Raw genomic sequence first — 23301 nt, forward strand, 5'->3', positions numbered from 1 at the left:
TAATCTGTTTTTAGGTGACTACCTCAAACCAATCCTTACGTCAAAGGGGCATATTTTGGGGTGGCATATTCTGACACCCTTCAAACCCACATGTCTTTCAACTGATGAATGGTTAAACAAAATGTATATCCATTAGGTGGGGTATTATTTGGCCATAAAAAGAGATGAAGTACATTTAATTCATGCTACATTGCGGATGAACCTTCAAAATATTGTGCTAAGTAGAAAAAGCCAAACACAAAAGCCTGTATGTTGTTTGACTCCACTTGTGTTAGATGTTCCGAATAGGTAAATCCATAGAGACAAAGGGTAGATTCATGAATGCCAGAAGAGAGGGAGGAGGGGTTGTGGAGGGTGACTGCTAATGAATGTGGAGTCCTTTATAGTGTGATGAAGATGTTCTGGAATTAGGTAGTGATGGTTGAACATCTTGGTGAATATATTGAGGCAGAGGGGAAGGACAGCAAGTATGGTTATCTTCTTGGAATCTGTTATCTTGCCGGCGCCGCGGCTCACTAGGCTAATCCTCCGCCTTGCGGCACCGGCACACCAGGTTCTAGTCCCGGTCGGGGCCCCAGATTCTGTCCTGGTTGCCCCTCTTCCAGGCCAGCTCTCTGCTGTGGCCAGGGCGTGCAGTGGAGGATGGCCCAAGTACTTGGGCCCTGCACCCCATGGGAGACCAGGATAAGTACCTGGCTCCTGGCTTCGGATCAGCGCAGTGCGCCGGCTGCAGCACGCCGTCCGCGGCGGCCATTGGAGGGTGAACCAACGGCAAAAGGAAGACCTTTCTCTCTGTCTCTCTCACTGTCCACTCTGCCTGTCAAAAAAAAAAAATCTGTTATCTTAATAAAAATTTTAAAAGCCACCATTAAACATTTAATAAATAATTTTTAAAATGCCAATTTGAAGAGAGAAAATTTATTTACACTTTTAGAACACTAGGAACTCTCAAAGATTCTTAAGCCATACTGTGAAGAAAAATCTATTCTGAGACTCAGATCTTTAGCATGTTTTAAGTTCTTTAGTGTGTTATATTTCATAAACAGGTTGTTGAAGAATTTGGGGCTTTTTTTATTTGTTCAACTAGGAAAAACTCATTGTGTCCAATGAACAGGAAGTTCTACGGGTTCATTACAGAGCTGCAAGAACACTGGCAAATCAAACACTGCCCTTTAGTGCTTGTACTGTCTTACTGGATGCGGAAGTGTACAATGTACCATTGGATTCTCAGGTAAGATGCTCATTGATAATTTGCTCTCAAAAATGCACTTCAGCTGTGTTTAGAATATATTTCCATGGAAGAAAGTGAAATTCAGCAGCCATTAAAGCTCAGAGGGGAAAAAAAAAATTCCAAACCAAAAATCTTTTCAGATCAGCTAAAGTGCTCTAAACATTAGAAGTTTATATTACAAAAACAGATAATCACAAAACACTTAGGTATTTAGAATCATGCTCTTAAAGGTAACTTGTAATTTGTTTCTGAAGTAGATATTAGACATTAGTTCTGACCTTTTACCAGCTGGAAAAATGTTGTATGTGAAAAACAACACATGACGGTGGAACACTAGGTTGCAACACAGCCAAGTAGGACCAGGCTTCTGGTGTTATCTTGTTTGTGGGTAGAATAAATGAATTCTGAAAAACCAGAGCTATATTTTTAATCGAGTTTACTGCCCACATGTAAATTCTGTGACTTCAGAACCAGCCCACTTAGTTATCAGAATTTTTTGTGTCTTAACATACAAGAAATTCACTCATTAGAAGAGAAAACAATGACTAAACTATAAACACATATAAAAAATGTGAGTGCAGAAATGCTGTTTAAAGCAAGGAAACCTAATAATCTTCATACAAAAGATATAGGGTGTTTGATATAGTCGTGAAGGACCCCACTTGGAATGTCTGCATTCCATATCTGAATATCTGGGTTTGAGTCCCAGCTCTGCTCCCAGTTTTAGTTTCTGGCTAATGCATACCCCAGGAGATAACAGGTGATGGCTCAGGTATGTGGTTCTCTGCCTGCCACATGAAAGACAGGGATTGAATTCTGGACTCCCAGCTATAGCCTGGCCTGCCCATCTCTGGCCATTACAGGCATTTAGGGAGTGAACCCACAGGTGGGAGAGCTCTCTGTATGTATGTCTGTCTCCCTCTGCCTTTCAGTAAATAAATTAAGATTGAACTAGATGAGAAGATGTCAAACTTTAGGCCACCAACTGCTTTATTTCAAAAGGAAGTGTTTAGAGATATCTGAAGAGGCTGTTAAGATGAATAATTGGATCTTAAGAACTGTTTGACTCTAAGGAAATAGATATCAGAGAGGCCATTTAAGGACTTTGTGGAATTTCTAAATTTAAAGATTTCAATTCGAGACCCATGCTCCGCTTCTGGTCCAGCCCTCTGCTATGGCCTGGGAAAGCAGTAGAAGATGGCCCAAGTGCTTGGGCCCCTGCACCCACGTGAGAGACCAAGAAGAAGCTCCTGGCTTCGCATCAGCACAGCTCCGGCCATTGGGGCCAATTGGGGAGTGAACCAGTGGATGGAAGACCTCTCTCTCTGCCTCTACTCTCTCTGTGTGACGCTGATTTTCAAATAAATAAATAAATCTTTAAAAAATATTTATTTATTTATTTGAAGAGCAGAGTCACAGAGAAGCAGAGGCAGAGAGGTCTTGCCTCCACTGGTTCACTCCGTAGTTGGTTACAGCAGCCAGAGCTGCACCAGTCCTAAGCCAGGAGCTTCCTCCGGGTCTCCCACATGAGTACAGGGACCCAAGAATTTGGGCCATCTACTGCTTTCCCAGGCCATAGCAGAGGGCTGGATTGGAAGTAGAGCAGCCAGGTCTCAAACCAGCACCCATATGGGATGCCAGTACTGCAGGTGGTGGCCCCACTGGCCACACCACAGCACCAACCCCCAACAATTCATCTTAACAGCCTCTTCAGACATCTCTAAATATTTCCATTTGAAATAAAACAGTTGATGGCCTAAAGTTTGACATCTGCCCATCTAGTTCAAGATTAACTCATTTATTGAGAGACATACAGAGAGATCTCCCATCTGTTGGTTCACTCCCTAAAGGCCCTTAAAAGCCAGGAATGGGTGATCCAGGCCAAAGCTACAAATCTAGAATTCTGATCATGTTTCTACCTTTTTACAAATAAACTTTTAGGATTAAAAGAGATTCAATGATAAAAATCCTAAATAGTCAAATCATCTTACTTTAGGACCATGAAGGAAGTTATAGCTGCTAAAAATGTGAGTAGTTTGGGCTGGCGTTGTGGCATAGCAAATTTAAGCCACTACCTGCAACGCCAGCATCCTATATGGGCACCTGTTCAAATCCTGGCTGCTGCACTTCCAATCCAGCTCCCTGCTAATGCACCTTGGAAAGCAGCAGAGGATAGCCCAAATACTTGGGCCCCTGCACCCATATGGGAGACCTGGAAAAAGCTCTGGGCTCCTGGCTTCAGCCTGGCACAGCTATGGCCATTTGTGGAGTGAACCAGTGGATGGAAGGTCAATTTCTCTCTCCCCCTCCCTCCCTAACTTTGCCTTTCAAATAAATAAAAATAAATGATCTTTAAAAGGAAAATGTGAGTAGTGTGAATGGGGATTTGGAACAGCAGCTAAGACATCACTTAGGATGCCCACATCTGTTATGGGAGTATTTGGATTCAAGTCCCAGTCCCAGAACTCCTTCTGGGTCCACCTTATTGCTGATGGGCACCCTGGAAGGCAGCAGGTGATGGCACAAGTATTTTAGTCCCTGCCCCCCCACATGGGAACTTGGATTGTGTTTCCGGGCCCTGGTTGTTTTGGACATTTGGAGAGTAAATCAGCAGATGGAAGATCTGTCTGTCTGTCTCTCTCTCTCTCTGCCTGAGTAGTGGGATTGTGGGTCTACCTTAGGCTGTGTGTCACTGTGACAGCACCGGTAGTAATCACCATGGCAGTAGTGAGAGTGAGTATTGGAGTGAATCCTGCCAGTGTGCCCAAGCGTTGCGATGAGGGCTTTAGAAGCACTCTAGGCCGGCGCTGCGGCTCACAAGGCTAATCCTCCACCTGTGGCGCCACCACACGGGATGCTAGTCCCAGTCAGGACGCCAGATTCTGTCCCGGTTGCCCCTCTTCCAGGCCAGCTCTCTGCTATGGCCTGGGAGTGCAGTGGAGGATGGCCCAAGTGCTTGGGCCCTGCACCCCCTGGGAGACCAGGAGAAGCACCTGCTTCCTGGCTTCAGATCAGCGAGATGCACTGGCCGCAGCGTGCGGGCCACAGCGGCCATTGGAGGGTGAACCAACGGCAAAGGAAGACCTTTCTCTCTGTCTGTCTCTCTCTCATTCCACTCTGCCTGTCAAAAAAAAAAAAAAAAAAAAAAGGCACTCTGAATTCTCAAAACAAGCTTAAGATAGATGTTCTTGGAGTTTTGACACAGCAGAGTAAGCCGCTGCTTATGATACCAGCATTCCATGTTGTAGTGCCAGATCTCCCTACTAATACTCCTGAGAAGGCAGTGGAAGACGGCCCAGATACTTGGGCCCTGCCACCTACGAGGGAGACCCAGATGGAGTTCCTGGTTCCTGGCATTCAGCTTTTCCAGCCCCAGCTATTGCAGCTGTTTGGAAAGGGAACCAGCAGATGAATGATATTCTCTCTCTCTCACTCTCTCACTCTCTCACTCTCTCACTCTCTCACTCTCTCATTCTCATTCTCACCCTGGCACTGTGCCTTTCAAAAAAATAAATAAATCTTTAAAAAGATGCTTTGTACTTTTCAAATAAATAAGTAAATCTTTTTTAAAAAGGCACTCATATTACAGAAGAGAATATTAAAGAGTATATAGTTCAAGATTATACAGTAAGGTAGAGAGTTCAAATTTGAATATAACCTATCTTAATTCCAAAGTTAATTTTTTTTCTTAAAGATTTTATTTATTTGAGAGGTAGAGTTACAGACAGTAAGAGACAGAGAGAAAGGTCTTCCTTCTGTTGGTTCACTCCCCAGATGGCTGCAACGGCTCCTGGAGCTGTGCCTATCCAAAGCCAGGAGCCAGGTGCTTCCTCCCGGTCTCCCATGTGGGTGCAGGAGCCCAAGCGCTTGGGCCATCCTCCACCACTTTCCTCTTCCCGGTCTCCCACGTGGGTGCCAGGTCCCAAGCACTTGGGCCATCTTCTACTGCTTTCCCAGGCCATAGCAGAGAACTGGGTTGGAAGAGGGACAGCCAGGACTAGAACTGGTGCCCACATGGGATGCCAGCGCCACAGGCAGAGGATTAACCATATGCACCAAGGTGCCGGCCCCCCAAAATTACTATTTTAAGAGTTACTATAAAATTTCTTTGTGCACACACCAAAAGATTAGTCATGAAAAAATGTCCCCTGCATCTGATAAAACTTAACATTACAATTATTTTTTTCAACTTTTATTTAAAAAATATAAATTTCCAAAGTACAACTTTTGGATTATAGCGGCTTTTCCCCCCATAACCTCCCTCCAATGCGCAAACATTAAAATTAAATCTGCAATCAGTTAATGCCTTAATAATAATGTCAAAAACAGAGTACTTCATGTTGTGTACCTTTTTGAAAAACATCTTTGACTTAGAGCAATAGGATTCATCATTACTAAAAAGAGCATATGCCATAAAAATGTTACAATTGCACGTACATTTTAAAGTGGCTTGTTGTGTTTTATGATATTCAACTACTTTTAATGTTCTCTTTCAGTCTGATGACAGTAAAACTTCTGTAAGGGATCGCTTTAATGCAAGACAGTTCATGTCTTGGTTACAAGATGTGGATGATAAATTTGACAAATTAAAGGTATGTATGTTTAGCAATCAGTTTAAATGAGTGGCTCCCCCTTCTTAACACAAACTGCAGTCATTAGGAAGGAAACAGTGGCTAGTCCTGAAATCTCTACTGGCTACAGCTGGAAAGATAAAGGGAAGTAGAGACCCCAAGTCCATTTTAAGAACTAATACTATATAAAGGAGGGGCTACCAGTGTAGGTCTCTGTGTGCACTATCAAGTATACCTGTGCACCGTATTTTGCAAATCTGTAAGGAAAATTCAGATTGTGAGTTACTTCAAAAGCCATTTGTCTCTGGATTTTCTTGATTCCTTTGATAATTTGAAATCTTCTAAATTGAGGGAGTATTTTCTCAAAATTAAAGTCTAAAAGGAACATGAAGTTACAGACCCAAAAGTAGTTAGCATGTTGCTACGAACAGGGTAAAGCAGAAATGGACTTACAATTTGAAGTCAACTTTTCAGCAAAGCAAACTTATCAAACTAATCGATTAATTCTTCTCCTTTTAAATAGACCTGTCTTTTAATGAGGCAACAACACGAAGCTGCAGCTTTAAATGCTGTCCAGAGATTGGAATGGCAGCTCAAACTCCAGGAGCTTGATCCTGCCACCTATAAATCTATCAGCATCTACGAAATCCAGGAGTTCTATGTTCCCCTCGTTGATGTTAATGATGACTTTGAATTGACTCCAATATAGCGGTGGTTGTTTCCTGCTGGCGTTGTCCTGACCGGATGTGCTCCAAGTGCTACACTGTGGAATACTGCCTTTTGACGCAAATACTGGTGTTACGCCTTTGAATTGGTTCAGTTGAAGTTGGTTGTGTAGTCAACCCACTGTCACTTGATGAGAAATAAGGCTTATTTTGGATCTGAGGTCCAAACACAGTTTCTAGCGGGAAACTGTTCCTTATGTTGGTGAAAGGTAACAGTTGCATTAGAGCATGTTGGCAGACTGTGGCAGGCATTGAAAACGCGAAGAATCTGCTAACAGCGCTGGAAGTTGTTAGCTCTCTCATGTGATGAGATGACCACTGGTGTTCAGCTCTCTTTCAGGTCTTATTGAGAAGATATCCGTAAACTACAAGGCTTAATTTCTACCAAATAGTTTCTAATGTGGAAGAAAAACTTGGCACAAAATTTCTTGAGTTTAATACATCTGTAAATTAATTGTACATTTTCTTTTTGAAAGTTTTACTATTGTCTTCCTTTTTAATAACTTATTTTATACATATTGTGCAGATGTAAATCTTGTAATTAAAGGTCACAGTGTATCCAAAGGGATTGGTAGTGAGAGCGTGTACAGAGAAATAACTGTAAACTGTGTCGTCCTCTGTTTTATTGGACCAAAGTCGTGGTTTGTGTGGAGCGCAGTAGTAGTGTGTTCAGGTAGCAGAGCTTCAGAAAGCATGCATGTGTTTGAGTTAGCTTGTTTTCCTCACCATAGCTGTAAGAGTCGTGACTTGGTTGTACCGCATGCTTCGGTAATTTAACTCTCTCCATAACTGATGCCTGGAGCAGTGTAAGGCGTTTCATGCTCGTCTCCTGTGGTAGAGCTTGTGACTTACTGTGTTGGACCTATTATTTAGAATTAGTCAGACAGAGAAACTTAGCTCTTTTCTCATCTCACAGTAGAGCCTGTTTTCCCCCAGGGGAAAAAAAATGCCTTTGAATGAAAATTCTAAAATTGTAAATGTCTATTTTAATACTCAGCAATGAATGAATCTGTGAATATATGTAAATATGTTTAATAAATTTTATTGGTCATGTTATATCATTGTAAAACTTTTTTACATTGCTTAAATTTAAAGTTTTAAGCTTAATAACCTTTGCACTTTTAAAATAAAAACTGAGTACTAGGATCAAAAAAGATACTTGATGTCAAAATAAGTAAAAGAAATTAAGACTATTCCAATTGATCTCTGAAATGTTTATGGAAAATTAATTAACATGTATTTTTCCTTGTATCAAGATGCAAAGCATATAATTTGCAAAATTTTATACTTGCAATAAGACTTGGTATGCTATTTTATAATAAAATAATCAGCAATATACTTAGAAAAAGTCCGGTTTCTCCTGTAACATGATGTAGATGAAATATTCAGGACTATTTCAGATCTGCCACCTGCTGCAGGACTTGTTCAGCATCTTTGAACGGAAAATGAAGTTAATGTAAAATTCATCATAAGTATATGAGATAAAATTTAAGAAACTTTCCACAAACCTTTCTTGAATTCTGCTTTTATTCTGATAGAGAAAAGTGAAGAGAAGATATAAGGGGTGACGTGACTGAAATTCACTAGCAAATTGGCTGTCCCAGATCATGGGAGAGAATCTTGAAGTTTTTGAGTGCAAAGGTACATATTAAGCTTAGGGATATTGGAATTTTTACATTAATTTATATTTTAATTCTTTTTATTTTAATTCTTACTGTACTTGGCATGCGCAATAAAGCAGCACGTGTAAAAACTACACAGTGCAAGGACTTTATCATAAAGGTTGCTGTAGTTTCCTTTAGAGTTTAGGTGAGAGATTTTTGGCCCTTTTTGTTGGATAAATGGGCCAGAAAGGCAGGGTAGATTTTGAAGCACTGGTTTTGTTGAAGTTGAGTTTTAATTAAAACTGGGAACATGAAAAGCTAATTTATAAAAGCAATACTTTTAATGCAAAAAAATGTAATGCAAACTTTGTTTCTACTTTTGCCTCAAAAGGAAATTTGATGGGATAGTGTGGCAAATCGTAAAAGTCAAAAACCAGATTATTGAGCCTTGAAGTTGTAGAAAATAAGAGGGGTAAGTTTCCCGAGCCTTCCTTCTGCTGGTCCACTCAGGAGAGGGGAGGGGCGGGGCGGGGCGGGGCTGTCACTGTCACTGTTTGGCCAAACAAAACAGGCTCCCCCAGAGACAAGGGAGCAGGCGAGAATCTGGTGAGCTTTAGCCGCGCCAGCTTTGCCATCTTACCCAGGTCTCGCTCTTGAGTGGTGCCTCAGAAAGCTGGAGCCTCCTGCCTGGGCCCACCCATCTCCTCGGTCAGGTAACTCGGAGCTAATGGGGACAGCTTCAAGTTACTGCCTTCTCATTGGACATGTCTAATCACCGAAGTTGCTGAGGGCTTCTGACATGGAAGATAATCTAAAACCCTGAAATGCTAGGGAAAACGTGGAATGGGCCGTATACCTAAAAAGGTTATAGGTTCTGAAAGAAAAACAAAAGTGGTTAGTTTAATCAGTGATTCTTTTTAAACTATTCAAATATCATGAACAAGATACTAAATTGTACCTAAGGATTTGTATTTCTTTAAATCTTGTTCTAAATCATATCTGTTTAATAAATGACTAGTTGATATTTGTGCATGTTATTTAATAAAGAGTTATATTTTTATAGAAAAAATAAGAGTGAAATGTGTGCTAAATTTTTTTTTTTACTTAATTTCTCACTCCCGTATGACTAAGCCAAACACCAGTGTTTAGTTGGGCAGCTAGCAAAACTGCAGAAACATTCATCCTGAGAGAACGAACAGCCTTTCAAGTTCAAATCTTGATTAATGACGCCTCAGCTAAGATTTGAATCAAGTATTAGATATGCTGCAAACTTTATAATTACAGAAATATCAGGCAAAGACAACCTAATGGGACTTAGAATTGTAGTTATCTAGATACTAATTGCAGAGACAAATGTGTGATTTTCTTTCCCAAAAAGTTAGGAATATTTGTATATCCTATCTCTAATATGCTAACACATAAAGACTCAAGATTTTAAATAGAAGAAATTAACTCTAAAATACATGAGTCAGTCTTTATATTTAAAGAAGGGCATTTTCATCACTTTTTTAAAAGATCATTTTCAAACATTCAACATAAAAATATAATTAAAAGAAACATTAATATCTTGGGAAAGCTGAAGTTTAATGGTTAAAATATATGGTAACTCATCATTTTCTTAGTGGCTTCTTGGAGGACCTTTTTGTAACCTGAAAAGGAGTTTTTGTTTTGTTTTGTTTTTTGGTTTTTTTGTTTTGTTTTGTTTTGTTTTTTGTTTTTTTGGACAGGCGGAGTGGATAGTGAGAGAGAGAGAGAGAGAAAGGTCTTCCTTTGCTGTTGGTTCACCCTCCAGTGGCGGCCGTGGCCGGCACGCTGCGGCCGGCACACTGCGCTAATCCGAAGGCAGGAGCCAGGTGCTTCTCCTGGTCTCCCACGTGGGTGCAGAGCCCAAGCACTTGGGCCATCCTCCACTGCACTCCCTGGCCACAGCAGAGAGCTGGCCTGGAAGACAGGCAACCGGGAAAGAATCCGGTGCCCCGACCGGGACTAGAACCCGGTGTGCCGGCGCTGCTAGGTGGAGGATTAGCCTAGTGAGCCGCGGCGCCAGCAGGAGTTTTATTTAACAGTGAAAAGCACTCATAGAAGGACTGGCTGGACTTTTCCAGCAGTTAAATGCTATGCAACATATGCAGAGAGTACAGTTCTTCTACACGTGTGGCATCTCTGTTGCAGGAAATGGTCTATCACATTTTTTGCCTAAAGATAAGCCCAGTGTCTGCTCACATGGGGATTCCGTTTTTTAGTCGAATAGACTCCTTGAGCCAAAGAACCATGTGAGGCACACTTACTGAGTCCTGCATTTTTAAAAACGGTACTGCATCCAAACACCTGACTTGTCCTAGACAACCAGCTTTTAGGTAGCCGTGCTGTTAATATAGATATGAGAGATGCATATGTTTGCAAGTTAAGGAGCCCCACCTGTCCACCTAAGAACATTTCTCAGGCCCTGCCTCGATTTTTCTTAAGTGTTAACAGTTATGCAAATACAAATCCTCAGATGTCAACTGGGCCATTTGATAAATCCTGACAAATGTGAACACTCAGCGTGTCCCTCATCGAGTGCCAGGTTCTCTAAGAGATGTCCAAGGCCCCACAAAGTTCCCTCATGCCCCTCTCCAGGTAACTCTGCCTGCCCAAGGCAGCGCTGCTGTTCCCGTCACTGCGAGTTGGGTGTACGCTTGTGCTTGGCTCCTTTCTCAGCATGAGGCCTTGAAATCCCCGCTGCACACATCACTGATGAGTCGTAAGTTATTGATGAACAGTGCATTGTACACATTGACCCTCTTTCTGGTAGTAGTTGGGCTGTTGACAATATGGGACTATTGTGAATAAACCTATGACCATGCAGCCGTGTTTTGTGGATGTCATTTGTTGTCTCTTGGGTGCATTCTGTCAAGTACAATTACCAGGTCAGAGAGTGGGTGCATGGTTTGCTTTGTTGGAAACTAGCAAAGTGCTTGTGCCGCTCAGTTCCCCCACAGCCGAGGAGAGGCCCGTTTGCTCTGAATCCTCATGCGCAGGTGGTGCCGTCATTCTTGGGTGTTCGCCATTCTGGCGACTGTTGTATCTGGCGGTTTCATTTTATACTTCCCTGCTGATGAGTGAGGGTCATTATATCTTTTCATATGGCTGTGGACTGTGCCTTCAGAATATTTTGCGCCTTTTTTGATTGGCTTGGCTCGTTTTCATTGACTGTAGGAATCATATACTGCATAGAAGTCCTGTGCCAGATACAGGCATCACGGTGTGTTCTCCCAGTGGGGCCTCCCTTCCATTATTCTTGGTGACCGCTTGCCTCACTTTCTGTAACACTTGAAGGCTGCCAGTAAACTTCCCCCTGTTTACTCAGTATCCTAATCTCTCCGCCCTTTGCTGAGAAAAGGTATTTTCCCCTTAGATTCCAAGCAGCCCTGAGGCCAGGGAGGTGGGCCTGCCTTGAAAGCCCCTAAGGTTGGTGATAAGTTTTAGAAACCTCTTCCAGAATTAACCCATTGTTGACATTCTCTCCACATCAACTAAGGGTGCACCTGCTCTTCTTGAGTTAGTTCCTGATACTGCTGTTGTTCGAGCAAGAAGGTCCAGTAGCACAGGTGGGCTTTGAGGAGTGGATGAGGGGGCTGAGCCATGTCCTGCGGGCACACTTTCCAGCTCGTCATGCTGAGTTCCCCAGAACACACTCTGCGCATGGAGGTGCCAGCAACTCGGTGACTGATTTACCTGGGTCATCAGATCTCACACTTGATGATTGTGGGCCCCTTGTACTCCTCAGAGGACATGGAGAACTTGTGTTTATGTGAACTGGCTGTTGATATCTGACATTCAGAAGTTAAAGCATCAATGCATTTCATGTTTATTTTTTGTTGTAAAATGTTTCCTGAGATAAAAATGAGAAAAGTACATTCTTTGACATTCTTGCTAATCATTTCAGTGCAGCTGGAGTTTCCTTTCTGCTTTTACACTCCACAGTGGGGGTCTGTTTTGGCTTTATGTTACTGGAAAACAGCTGGTCCCACACTAATATGTCATAGGAAAAGAGAAGAATTTTAATAGATTTTCAGATAATTGTGAGTTATTTGTTGATTGCACATGAAAACATGGCAAGTAATCATTTCTAAAAGGTTAGGTAAACTTTGAATGAACTTTCCCTGTTTCTGTTACATTAACAACTAGTGGCCAGTCTTGTACTCTGTGTGAATCTTTCATGATTACCTGGTTTTGTAACATCATGGGTGATCATTTGGAAAATATCAGTTCGCTAAAGTATCCAGATCTCCAAATGTGGACACATCTCATACAATACCCCAAAAATTGCACGTGTTCATTTGTCACCAATCTCGCCGAAACGGCCTTTAAGTGTCAGGAAGCTGTTGGGCTCTATGTGACACACGTTTTCCGCAACTCCAGTCTGTGATGGGAAGCGCAGGCTTTATCCATGGCCACACACATCGCCAGTTGCTTCCATTAAAGGCATGGTGATTTCTTCATTAGTCAAGAGAATGTTTGCCAGTGAGCTGAGTTTGAATAACCCCAGTGTCTCGGTCGTTTTTTCAAGTGCCAGAGGCATCCGTAGAGAAAAGCACTGCGCTTGGCTACACCTCCACCAAGGGCTCTCTCCAGTCTCTGTATTCAGGTGTGCACCCAGTGACTGCATGCCTCCTGCCACGTGTGTACAGTGTTAGGAAGACGTGAACCACAGGCTGAGATTTCAGCAGGTCAGTGATTTTACCGCATTGACCAAGCACATTTTTTAAGTGTGAGAGCTTGGCAGGTGGGGATGCTGTGACAGCTGATACGGTTGGTGCCCCTGCCTCTTCTGCACAGAGGCACCTGCGTTTGTGCAGAGGATTGCTTTAAGGCAGGCGGCAACCAAATTAAAAGCAAATCCTGTCCTCTCCTTAGGGAAACAATTTTGACCTCAGAAACACCTTCGGGGTTCTAGACCCAGAGAAGGGCCAGGGACACTTGATTGAGAACTGCTGGCCTCCCTCAGCACTCCCAATACAATAAAGGTGAGCCAAACCTGGATTATGAACTCACACAGGGTGAGTGGGGCATAAGCCGCCACTTGAGAGACCCACATCAGAGTGCCGGTTCCAGTCCCGGCTCCCCGACTTCTCATCCAGGTCCCTGAATGAGCTCACAGAGGCTATCCTATCCAAACCATAGCTGAAATCTGTGAAGTTTTGAAAGAAGGGCCTTTTGCATGAGTTTTCTGTTGCTGCTGTGGTTGTCAGAAGTCATCTGCTCTTAAAGGTCACCTCCAGCCTTGCCACAAGGCCCCCTCCTTCTCGGGGTTATTAATGACACACACATCTGTCCCGTGCACTGAATCGCTGACTTCCGCCGTCAGGGATCCCCAGACAACATTTGAGGGGCTCCAGTGATTAGATCAGTATCCTAAGGTCAACTCGTGCGAATGAAGGGAGTGACATGTCAATCATTTTCACAGGCCTGCCACAGTCAAGAGAATATTACCCAAGGGCCAGGAGCTTTGGGGTCAGTTTAGAATTTTGCTGACCTCATTTGTAAACTAAGAACCTGTTCCCATAGGCATTAGACTAACCACCACCACCTCAGGTTGCTTTGGTCACATGTAAATCTATGCATCCTTTCTAGAAAAGTCAAATTAAGGTTATGCTCAAAAAAAAAAAAAGTTGAACTTATGAAGAATGACAAAGAAGCAGACATGGGTGTGTGTCATAAACACGGAGCAACTAGGAACTGGGAGAAGAACCGCGCGTGTCTTTTCTGATTGACAATAAAGAAACGCAGATGGAAGAAAGTCTGGTGACGTGAAGTTCTGCAAGAAAGAAAGCTGTGTTGTGAAGATGGAGGAAGCCGGTGCAATCGCAAGGTGGGGTGGGAGGGCACTTCAAAAAGCATCATAAAATGGAACCAAAAGGCAAGTTTATTTTGGCGCAAAAATGTTGAAAACTCCATGATTTTTTCCACAAGTCACATTTTTGTGAACTTTCTGAAGACCCCTTGTGTAAAAAAAATGACTTTTGTTGTAAAAGATTTTATTTTAGAGGCAGAATTAGAGAGAGACAGTGTGTGCACTTCCATCTGCTGGTTCACTCCTGGGCCAGGCTGAAGCCAGGAGCCTGGAACTCCATCTAGGTGGAGCACCTGGGACTTGAACCTGCACTCCAATATGGGATCGTGCATCACAGGCAGCGATTTAACCCATGGTGCCACAACTCCAACCCAAGAATGCTTTTTTAAATAGTTGAGTCTCCAGGCCAGCACTGTGGCACACCAGCTTGGGCTGCCACCTGAGACACTGTGGTCCTGACTGTTCCTCTTCTGATCCAACTCCCTGCTAACATGCCTGGGAAAACAGCAGGAGGTGGCTCAAGCACTTGGGCCCCTGCTGCCCACCTGGGAGACCAGGATGTAGTTCCAGGCTCTTGGCTTCAGCCTGACCCAGCTGTGGCTGTTGTGGGCATTAGTGGAGTGTTGGATCCAAGCTCATCCACGTGGGGTGTCAAGGTACGTGAAGCCGGAAATTGGAAGAACATTCCTGGAACCGTAGGTGAAAGAGACAGGCTTGATTCAGCCGGCCACAAAAGCACCAGTAACCACAGCAGCTGCCAACACCAAGAGTTGGCCTCCTTATACCCAGGGTTAACACAATAGTGGCCGACAGCCAAGGAGTCACGTGGCAGAGACAGGTCAAGCCTAACTGGGCCCGCTGACCAGCAGATAGGGCCTGCCCGGTTGTCACAGAAACACAGATAGCAGCATAGAACTTCACTCATTCCATCCACTCACCTGCACTTTCTTCTGTTCCAACATGCCACTCCTTGAACAGGTTGATTTCTTTGGGACATCGGGCACCTCCTTGTGTTCCAGACCCCCTCCCACTTGCCATTAAGGAGCAAGTTGGAGGGAATGCTACAGACTCCCTCCTGCTTGTTATCCAAGCGGGGCCAGCTTAGTCTAAGAAAACCAGTGCTGACTTAAGAAACCGACTTGGTAGGCCGGCGCCGCGGCTCACTAGGCTAATCCTCCACCTAGCGGCGCCGGCACACCGGGTTCTAGTCCCGGTCGGGGCGCCAGATTCTGTCCCGGTTGCCCCTCTTCCAGGCCAGCTCTCTGCTGTGGCCAGGGAGTGCAGTGGAGGATGGCCCAAGTGCTTGGGTCCTGCACCCCATGGGAGACCAGGATAAGTACCTGGCTCCTGCCATCGGATCAGCGCGGTGCGCCGGCCGCAGCGCGCCAGCCGCGGTGGCCATTGGAGGGTGAACCAACGGCAAAGGAAGACCTTTCTCTCTGTCTCTGTCTCTCTCTCTCTCTCTCTCTCACTGTCCATTCTGCCTGTCAAAAAAAAAAAAAGAAAGAAAAGAAACCGACTTGGTTCCGCACCTGCCATAAAGGCCTAGTCACACCCCTAAGATGAGAGGGTTGTGTGCCTTCTGCAATGTCTTGAACTGTCATTCCTGTGTGTAAAGCGATCTTACCTTGCAGTTGTGATTTGTTAATCCCCGAGGGCCTAAGATAACCCTGTGCTTCCCCCAAACTGTCCCAAAACTGCCTTGAAATTACCCCAGGGAAAGACAGAGGATGGGGTTTGACCCTTGACACAAGTTTTGTCAAGCCCGCATGCGTAAATAAACTGTGCCTTTCCTCCCGAAGCCTCCAGCGCGGTTTGGTTTCTTTGGTCATTGTCCCACACGCCACAACAGCAGTACAGGGGCAACAGCAAGCCACCAAGGCACAAAAGATATCAAGGCGAGGGTACTTAGAATCTGGCACCCCACACCACTCCCTTCAGGGGTATGGGATGAATCTCCCAAGCTCGCAAAGCAGCTCACCTCAGTGAGGGCCTCCGTGACGTCATCTTGACCATCAGGTGTGGAGGTACAGCATTTTCGTGAAGGGCAACACGAGAGCCACGCAGGCCACCAGGCCTGGGGAACGACTTCCACATTGCTAGCGTCTCAGCCAGCATCATGGAAGCCAGCGCCTGTGGCGTCGGGTTCAAGGCCGTGGCCACGTGTGCCGCAAAAGCACTCACTCCTGACTTTAGCTCAACAGCACCCTCTCCAGGAAACAGGACCGCCCTTGGGTTAAACCACCAAGGCGCGGGCTCCTCCCAGTGCCACCTGGGCTGTCCCAATTGTGACCGGTGCAGTGGTGTAATGAGTTAAGCCGCTGCCTATAATGTAGGCATCCCATATGGATGCCAGTTCCTCTCCTGGCTGCCCTCTGCTGATGGCCTTGGAAAGCAGCCAAAAATGGCCCGAGTGCTTGGGCCCCTGCCACCCACCTGGGAGAACTGGAAGGAACTCCTGGCTCCTGATTTTGGCCTGGCCAAGCTCTGCCCATTGTTGCCATTTTGGGAGTGAAGCAATGGATAGGAGATCTCTCTTTGTGTTTCCCCTCTCTCTGACTTTCAAATAAATAAATAAATAAATAAGCCTTTAAAAAAAAAAAGTCTTGCCAGAGATACAAGTTTGCCCCTAAGTGTACCTGCTAGTGCAGTTAGCTGGGAGGTCTTGAAGCTGTGCTGTCCACAAACCCAAATATGTCTGGGAAGGAGCACACCCACAGGCTTATTACCAGTATGCTTTTGTCCATGCCACCAATAATGGGGCTTTGTAACCCTAGTAATATTTTCTTTTATTCCTTTTTTAAAGATTTATTTACTTGAAAGGCAGAATAACAGAGAAGCATAGGCACACACACACACACACACACACACAGAAAGGTCTTCCATCTGCTGGTTTACTCCCTAGATGGCTGCAATGGCCGGAGCTGTGCCTATCTGAAGCCAGGAGCCAGGAGTTTCTTCCAGGTCTCCCACGCAGGCACAGGGGCCCAAGGACTTAGGCCATCTTCGACTGCTTTCCCAGGCCATAGCAGAAAGATGGATTGGAAGTAGAGCAGCCAGAACTCGAACTGGTGACTATATGGGATGCCGGTGCTGCAGGAGGTGGCTTTACCCGCTACACCACAGCGCCGACCCCCCTAGTAATACTTTCACACATATCCTGTGGGATTCATCCTGCAGTGTGATTCTCAGAGGGTGAGGGAAGGAGGGGACTGCCACTGGGAAGGCAGTGGAAGATGATCTAACTGCTTGAGCCCCTGCCCTGTGTGGGAGATCCGGATGAGACGTCTGGCTCCTGGCTTCCACCTGACCCTGCCCTGACCGTTGCAACCATCTGGAGTGAACCAGTAGATAGAAGATATCTCTCTCCCTTTCTCTCCTTTCTCTCTCTCTCTCTCTAACTCTGACATTCAAATAAATAAAGGAACCTAAAAAAAAATTCTCAGTGGGCCATTGCTGTTTTCTACACATGTAGACCTTGTGCCTAAGCTCTGTTCCCCCAGGCAACCATTCCATATGGCTTATTCAAGGAGCAGGCTGCGGCTGCCTCCACACCGTCTCAGCAGGTTCTCGATTGCTCACTGGGTTGCACCCTGTCTTGGGCTGGAAGGGTTCTTGGAAGACAGTCACGTCCAGATCTCCTTAGCAGCTGGGTGGATGTGCCACAAGAATCCCCTACCTGCTCCTGTGGCACATTCAACATAACACCCAGCACTGGGATACGTTATGCACCATGGCGTGTGTACTGTTGGCTTGAATCAGCCTGGTGGAAAAGGTTAAGTGTAACACAGAAACCATCACGGGCAAGTCATGCCCTTCAGGCAATCCACAAGCCACTGTTTTATCTCTGGGTAGGACAGTAGCAGGGAAGGGAGGACGTCCTGGTCAGCGGTAGCCATCTCTTGTGTTTGGCTGACAATATCATGGGCAGTTGCAGAGCAGGCCACGTGGCCAACACACGTTTCCCTCAATGGGCCACCTTGACCACGCCTGGGGACTTGCCCTGGTACCGGGGTCAGCCATGCCGTTACCAAGGGTGTTCCTTGGAACTGATATTGCATCCCTGCTCCCCATAGAGTAAGGAAGGCCATCCAGGGACTGACATTAGTCGTCATAAACCAGGGCCACAACCATTTACCTGTGTCTCTTTCTGTTAAAGGGGAGGGAGCTGGGGACAATCGAAGGCCATGAGGGCCATTCTCCGGCTGCAGAAGTTCATCCCCTGTGTTAACCTGAGTAAGTATACACGGTGGCTGCCTACGCAGTAACCTATCTAATGGAGACGTCCCTCTCTTTCTCGGTTGTTCAACAAATAGAACACTCAGTTCAACCAGTGGGTCCACCCCTTGAAAGTAGGTGGGTGAGTTCCCAACCCATGAATTTTCTTTTAGCAGGCTATTATAGCATTCCATCATGCCGGCATCTTGTGGCCTGTAGGGGACATGGGATTGCCAAGATATATTCAGATATTTAGCCCAGACTTAAACATCAATGGCCTACGAAATGCAAACTCCAGTCACTGGCTAACTACCGGGCTACACTGATTTAGGTGCTCCAGCACCCATATGACCACATCCTGAGTGGCCGTGAGAGCTGGGTGGGGAAAAAGAAGTCCTGTGGCTGCGTCCATGGCTGTGAACATGTACTTGAGTCCCTCTTCTGAGGGTGGAGGTCCTATAAAATCCACGTGCCAGTGCTGCCGGGGATGGGATCTTCTCCACGCAGCATGGGACCAGGTGTGGGACGCAGCCCAAACCGTCTTGGTTGTGCTCGTGTGCATCTCGGGCATCTGCTGACCACACTGGAGCACTGGCAAAGTCCCTGCTGCACGCTGTGGGTGGCCCAGACCACAGGCTGTCCGACTTGAACTCCATAGCTGAAATCTACCTTGTCGGTAACTCGGGCTCCCGCCTGGTGTCACTGCTGCAGCCCTCAACGAGGGCCCTGTCCCATGACCTTGCCCGCTCTCACGAGCACCCAACAGCTTTATGAAGACTGATGTCAGCTTTCTTGTAGCCGAGTCATTTTTCCTTTTATCTTGGTCTTTGGTTCCCTTCGCCAGGTGATGGAGATCCTGTGCTTGTTGCTTTATCAGGGCCAGCTGTGTCAAGGTCGCTCGTCGCTGGTTCCACAGCTGTTGTAGCTGCCTCTCTATTCCTCCCACCCCTTCCCCAGAAGATGGCGAGGTGAACGTGTGGCCTTGGGCAGAGCTCACCACAGTTGCCTGCAAGTGCCTGTCTTTTCCCCCACTTGTTTTCCCTAAGCTCTGTCGCAAGCTCCGCTCTCCACGGATCTCTGCCTGCAGCTCAGTATTATTTCCTGCCCACAAGGCAGTTAGACAGACTCACACTGCAACCCTGCTCTTATCTTAGCATCTCTCTGAACCTATGCAATGGCTTTTTTACAGTAATGGGTGAGTCAGAGACTCCAGCCCACTCCTGGGGGTAGAGGAGATTCAGGCCCATAAGGCTACAGCCACTTGTGGTTATTCACCCCCAAATTCTATGCTGGCCTGAAAAGAATCCTGCTCCCAGCACCAAAGTGTATGCCTGTACCCGGCCTCCAGCCATTCCTCCACGCGGCGGAGTTCTCATACCCGGGCGTCGCTGGCAAGTGTGACTTCATGTTGCTGCTTCAATGCCGTAAACCATAGCCATCCTGCCTGCCCAGCACTGCCCTCCGCCATGTCATCCAGGACATATAGAGCCTTTTGCAAGGCTTGGGGACTCCCAACCACCTGTTTCCATTCCTGCCAAGATGCTAGGACCAACACCACTGGATACCACGGGATATCCCGGCCTTGCTGGAGGCCACATGTCCTCCAGCAGGACACCCAAGGGCACTTACCCTAGATTCCTGCCAGCTATGCCAGACGCTGGATCCATGCTTGGCTGCCTGGGATTTTGAGGTGCGCAAAGCCAGAAACTGGAAGAACACTCACGGAACAGTAGGTAGAGGCAGCAGGCTTTATTCAGCCGGCAGCAGCAAAAGCAGCATCAGTAACAACAGCAGCTGCCAACAACACCAGAGTTGGCCTCCCTTATATCCAGGGTTTACACAATAGTGGCCGTCAGCCAACGGGGTCACATAACAGAAAATGTATCAGCCTAACTGGCCCGCTGACCAGCAGAGAATGTATCAGCCACGGGGGCCTGCCCGGTTGTCATAGAAACACAGATAACAGGGGGCCGGTGCTGTGGCATAGTAGGCTAAGCTTCTGCCAGCGGTGCCGGCATCTCATATGGATGACAGTTCCTGTGCCGGCTGCTCTTCTTCCGATCCAGCTCTCTGCGTATGGCCTGGGAAAGTTGTGGAAGATGGCCCAAGTGCTTGGGCCCCTGCACTCATGTGGGAGACCCGGAAGAAGCTCCTGACCCCTGGCTTCCAGCTCCGGCCATTGCAGCCATCTGGGGAGTGAACCAGCAGGTAGAAGACCTTTCTCTCTATCTCTCCCTCTCTGTAACTCTACCTTTTAAATAAATAAATAAAATCTTAAAAAAAAAAAACACAGATAACAGTATAGAACTTAATACACATTATTCAACCTGTTTACCTGGACTTTATTTATTCTTTAAAGACATATTTATTTATTTGAAAGGCAAGGTTACAGAGAGAGAGAGGGAGAGACACAGAGATATGTTCCATCTGCTCGTTCACTCCCCAAGTGGCCACAATGGCTAGGACTAAGCCAGGTTGAAGCCAGGAGCTTCATTTAATCTCTCACATAGGTAACAGGGGCTAAGCACTTGGGCCTTCTTCCCCTGATTTCCCTGGCCATTAGCAGGGAGCTAGATTGGAAGTGGAGCAGCTGCGGCTTGAACTGGCGCCATATGGGTGTTAGAGACAGCAGCTTTTACCTGCTACACCACAACACCAGCCCCTACATGGACTTTCTTATGTTCTATCAGGGAGTGAGTCAGCAGATGAGATCTCTCTCTCTCTCTCTCTCTCTGCCTTTCAAATAAACTGAAAATAAATCCTACCTGTAAAAAAAGTGTAACTAACATTAAATATGATTTTTTAAAAAGTAACCAGCAGACATTTATAAGGCAGATATTACCGATTTATTCGATTTATTTATTTATTTATTTATTTTTGGACAGGCAGAGTGGACAGTGAGAGAGAGAGAGAGAAAGGTCTTCCTTTTCCATTGGTTCACCCTCCAATGGCCACTGCGGCCAGCGCACCATGCTGATCTGAAGCCAGGAGCCAGGTGCTTCCCCCGGTCTCCCATGTGGGTGCAGGGCCCAAGCACTTGGGCCATCCTCCACTGCACTCCTGGGCCACAGCAGAGAGCTGGCCTGGAAGAGGGGCAACCGGGACAGAATCCGGCGCCCCAACCAGGACTAGAACCCAGTGTGCCAGTGCCATGGGCGGAGGATTAGCCTATTGAGCCACAGCGCCGGCCCGTTTTATTTTCTTTTTCGTGCTTTTCTGCAGGTAGAAAACAATCATCCCAGCATTCAAGGATGTTCTCCATAACCAAGACCACAAACCAGCCAGGCAGCAGCTCTCTATTCATCACTGAAATGGGGCTTTTCTCTCATGGACCCAAATAGCTGCTGCACTCCCAGGCACTGCATCCACTTCTGCCAGAAGCCCAACAGCCAGGAAGCCAGGAGGTCATTATGGGGTCAGGCTCTCCCTTTCACAACAACCCTCTCCTGAGAACTTACTGGGCCCTGTGACACCCAACATCAGTTCCTTCACAGGGCAGCGCCCTAAGGGACCCAATGACCTTATGCCAGACCCTACCTTTTTTTTTTTTTTTTTTTTGACAGGCAGAGTTAGACAGTGAGAGAGAGAGAGAGAGAGAGAGAGAGAAAGGTCTTCCTTCCATTGGTTCCCCCCCAAATGGTCACCACGGCCGGCGCTGCACTGATCCAAAGCCAGGAGCCAGGTGCTTCCTCCTGGTCTCCCATGCGGGTACAGGGCCCAAGCACTTGGGCCATCCTCCACTGCCTTCCACAGCAGAGAGCTGGACTGGAAGAGGAGCAGCTGGGACAGAACCCGGCGCCCAACTGGGACTAGAAACCAGGGTGCCAGTGCCTCAGGCAGAGGATTAGCCTAGTGAGCTACGGCGCCAGCCCAGACCCTACCTCTTAAATGTCCACACACACCACCTGCCAACAGCACCACCCTGAGCTTCCGACACGTGAGACCCTGGAGGACACACTTGACCCATGTCCAAACCATAGCAGTCACATTGTGTCCTTTGCTCCTTATTGCTCTTCATTTACAACTCGCTGTCTCTAGAAAATATGTAATAAATACTTTAAATAATTATGGCATGGAGAGGCCAGTGTTGTGGCACAGTGGTTAAACCACCGTGTACAATGCCAGCATCCCGTATCAGAGCAATCATTCAACTCCTGGCTGCCGTGCTTCTGATCCCACTCCCTGCTATTGGGACTAGGAAAGCAAAGAGGGTAAGAGCAGAGGACAAAGTACCTGGGCCCCTGCCATACATGTGGGAAACCTAGATGGAGTTCCAGGCTCTGAGGTTTGGCCTGGCCCAGGCCTGTCCTTGAAGCCATTTGGGAAGTGAACCAGAGGGTGGAAGATGATCAATTATCTCTGTCTCTATCTCTGTCTCTATCTCTGTCTCTATCTCTGTCTCAATCTTCCTGTCTGTCTGTCTCTGTCACTCTCATTCTACCTTTCAAATACATAAATATATCTTTTAAAAAAATAATATGGCACAGATTTTGGACCTACTTTGGTAGGCAACAATGAGCCACACATAGATACTGTATTTAGTGAAATCTTAGAGGCTTTCAGAACATATGTAAATATCCCACTAGCCCTGGCCAACCCACTGCAAATACTGTTTGCTGAAACAGCATTGTCTCTCCGGATGCGGATGCGGGGGCTGCTTGCCTCCTTCCCTGGGTTAGCTGGGGACCTGCAGCCTCCAGACCCCTGAGCATTGTTCTTGCAGGGGGAATTACAAGGGGCTTTGGAATTCAGAAGAAATCAAAGCAAAAACCACCCTATGCTTTCCTGTGCGTCTTGGTTGTAACAGGAAGAGCTGAGAGGCCTTTGGGACTAATTCACCTTCTTTCCTCGTTCTTTTGGGCCCACGGTGCAGACGTTCCCCGAACAAAGCAGGGAGGAAGGGGCAGAGAGTGAAACTTCTAGCCCCCAGCAGATCTTCCGGGCCCCAGGAGATGACTAAGAGGCTGAGGAACAGTCACTTACAGTTATTTCAAATGTGTTTACTAACCCCCCACACTCTCACCTTGCGGAAAGAGGTAAGAATGGCACTATGCATTACTAACGGGAATCCAGCCTGACACAGTCAGCTGACAAAGCAACCATCCTACCTCCACTG

General features: G+C 46.3%; 1 protein-coding gene across 29 annotated transcripts in view; it reads left to right on the forward strand.

Moving 5' to 3' along the window:
• LOC100357740 (ankyrin repeat domain-containing protein 12) overlaps positions 1-9200 on the forward strand; it is a 143036-nt gene extending 133836 nt beyond the window's left edge. For all 29 annotated transcript variants that reach the window (XM_070050476.2, XM_051852132.3, XM_089305887.1 and 26 more), the window contains 3 exons: positions 1088-1231; positions 5728-5823; positions 6326-9200. In XM_070050476.2, the coding sequence (XP_069906577.2) occupies positions 1088-1231; positions 5728-5823; positions 6326-6511 (426 nt within the window). In that variant the 3' untranslated portion in view covers positions 6512-9200. The remainder of the gene's footprint in view (positions 1-1087; positions 1232-5727; positions 5824-6325) is intronic.
• The last annotated feature ends 14101 nt before the right edge of the window (positions 9201-23301 follow it).

This window comes from Oryctolagus cuniculus, chromosome 10 (genome assembly GCF_051225735.1).
Source record: "Oryctolagus cuniculus isolate XC-2025 breed Fujian yellow rabbit chromosome 10, ASM5122573v1, whole genome shotgun sequence".
Taxonomy (NCBI): domain Eukaryota; kingdom Metazoa; phylum Chordata; class Mammalia; order Lagomorpha; family Leporidae; genus Oryctolagus; species Oryctolagus cuniculus.